Here is a 1,719-nt window from a genome sequence, read left to right as displayed (position 1 = left end):
TTAGAAGGCCAAATCAGTCAATCATCACCTGCAACTACTGAAAAGGCTGCTGACCTTTTCAGGAACCATAAGTTTGTCTGGCCTCTCAACAAATACGCGGACCCCCCCACCATGTCGGCAGGGTCTATGATTCAAATGAATCCAAAATGACATCTGTATGATACAGCTAAACAAAACATTATTCAAACTCAAAATCCACGAACAAGAACCACATAGTTCTAGTTGCAGTTGAGAACACCTTCTATGGAACTCTAAATGGTGGTTGGATGTGTGCCACAGTAAGATGATGTATCCTATGAACTCAAGAAGATCCTATGGAATATTTGGTAGAAATCACATGAAATTTATTACTTCAATCCAATATCGTTTAATGTAATTCCCAAATATATTCATAAAATACCTTCACCATTATTCACTCAGTGTTAATAAGTGTGTTTTATTTATAATAGTTACAAGTACTCAAACATAGTGTCTTATGACAACATCTCTTTCACTTATATAAGTATTAGACATTGGTCCTGACAGAGGAGAGATGTATCAGTAATGTGATGATTTATATGTTTGCAATGAAGTAACTGTCTGTTATTTCCATAAAGATATTGAAAACCGTATTGGAGGAGGTGGTGCATCCATCTATGGGCGTACCTTTCCTGATGAGAGTTACTGCATCTCCCATAATCGCCGTGGAGTGCTCTCTATGGCTAATGATGGGCGGCACACCAATGGATCTCAGTTCATCATCACACTGCAGACTGCACTCTGGATGGATTACTACTATGTTGCATTTGGGTTAAGTATCATCATGAAATGCACACATTCCATTCTCTTGTATTGAAAGATCCCAGCTCAAGTAACTTTATAAATCATAGTTTTGAAAGAACAAAGATTGTTAACTCAAAGTCCAGTGTGAAGGAAATAACATCATTGTGGATATGCATAATATTTCGTAGTCCAGAAGAATTATCAATCATTTGAACCCCTATCTAGTCCTATGGAGAGTAAAACATGCTCTGTAATGTTTTCATTGTGTTTCCATTACAGGAGCATTCATAGTTGTTGTAGAAGCTTTAAAATAACTTTTTTATGTGAGGGATGTACAGAAGGAGACCCATTTTGCAGAGAAGATTACTGAATGGAGCAGCTCTGAAATTTATCAATTGTTCTCAGGCAAGAAATTGGATTTGATTGTGAAATTCCCACAATATTTTGTCAGTGCAACTGACTGATATCTTCAGCTCCAGTAAACACATTGCTGAGCTGTGACCAAAGTCCCCTGTTCACATCAGTCAAAGAAGAATATGCACACACATGAATGCGCTAAATTATGTGACCAACAGTTAAGATTTCTTGACCTGTAGTGGCAGAGACAGCTAAGCCACATGTTGGATGATGAACCAAAGGCTTCAGCACATGCACAAAGGCTGTCACTCAAACTGTAGTTGTCACCTTTATAAACTGGCTCCACAGCACTGCATCACTGGTTGCATTTTTACAAGATTTCTATTGCCTTTAATCGAAAATCAAGTTTATAATGGAGATTTAGAAAAATTGCAAACTACCATTCCTGAGTTTGTTGGTGCAGAGAGAAAAGGATGGCACCTTGTGTTATGCCATATATCATAAGCCTACACACATGGATGTACACTTAAGGGCAACAGCTGTCACCTGCCCTGCGCAACAAAGTGGTATGCTTAGGATGTCGGTTCATAGACTATGAGC

At 38.3% G+C, this 1,719-nt stretch overlaps 1 protein-coding gene across 1 annotated transcript; it reads left to right on the top strand.

The window, feature by feature from the left end:
- Nucleotides 1-283: 283 nt before the first annotated feature.
- On the top strand, nucleotides 284-1,076 carry LOC124594446 (peptidyl-prolyl cis-trans isomerase B-like). Its single transcript, XM_047132822.1, has 5 exons — nucleotides 284-372; nucleotides 450-502; nucleotides 597-794; nucleotides 839-946; nucleotides 1,042-1,076. Exons 1-5 carry the CDS (start codon nucleotides 284-286, stop codon nucleotides 1,074-1,076), a joined length of 483 nt encoding a protein of 160 aa, XP_046988778.1.
- Nucleotides 1,077-1,719: the final 643 nt, after the last annotated feature.

The sequence above is a fragment of the Schistocerca americana genome, chromosome 2 (genome assembly GCF_021461395.2).
Source record: "Schistocerca americana isolate TAMUIC-IGC-003095 chromosome 2, iqSchAmer2.1, whole genome shotgun sequence".
Taxonomy (NCBI): domain Eukaryota; kingdom Metazoa; phylum Arthropoda; class Insecta; order Orthoptera; family Acrididae; genus Schistocerca; species Schistocerca americana.
The sequence above is the reverse complement of the archived record's forward strand: the minus strand, read 5'-3'. Positions and strand labels throughout refer to the sequence as shown.

Bases quoted from the DNA above. Each gene is read 5' to 3' on its own strand.
- LOC124594446 (XM_047132822.1), top strand. From the start codon at position 284: ATGATGTATCCTATGAACTCAAGAAGATCCTATGGAATATTTGGTAGA. The intron at 503-596 runs GTATTAGACATT...ATTTCCATAAAG, and splicing joins CATCTCTTTCACTTATATAA to ATATTGAAAACCGTATTGGA. The intron at 947-1,041 runs GTAGTCCAGAAG...TTTCCATTACAG, and splicing joins GTGGATATGCATAATATTTC to GAGCATTCATAGTTGTTGTA.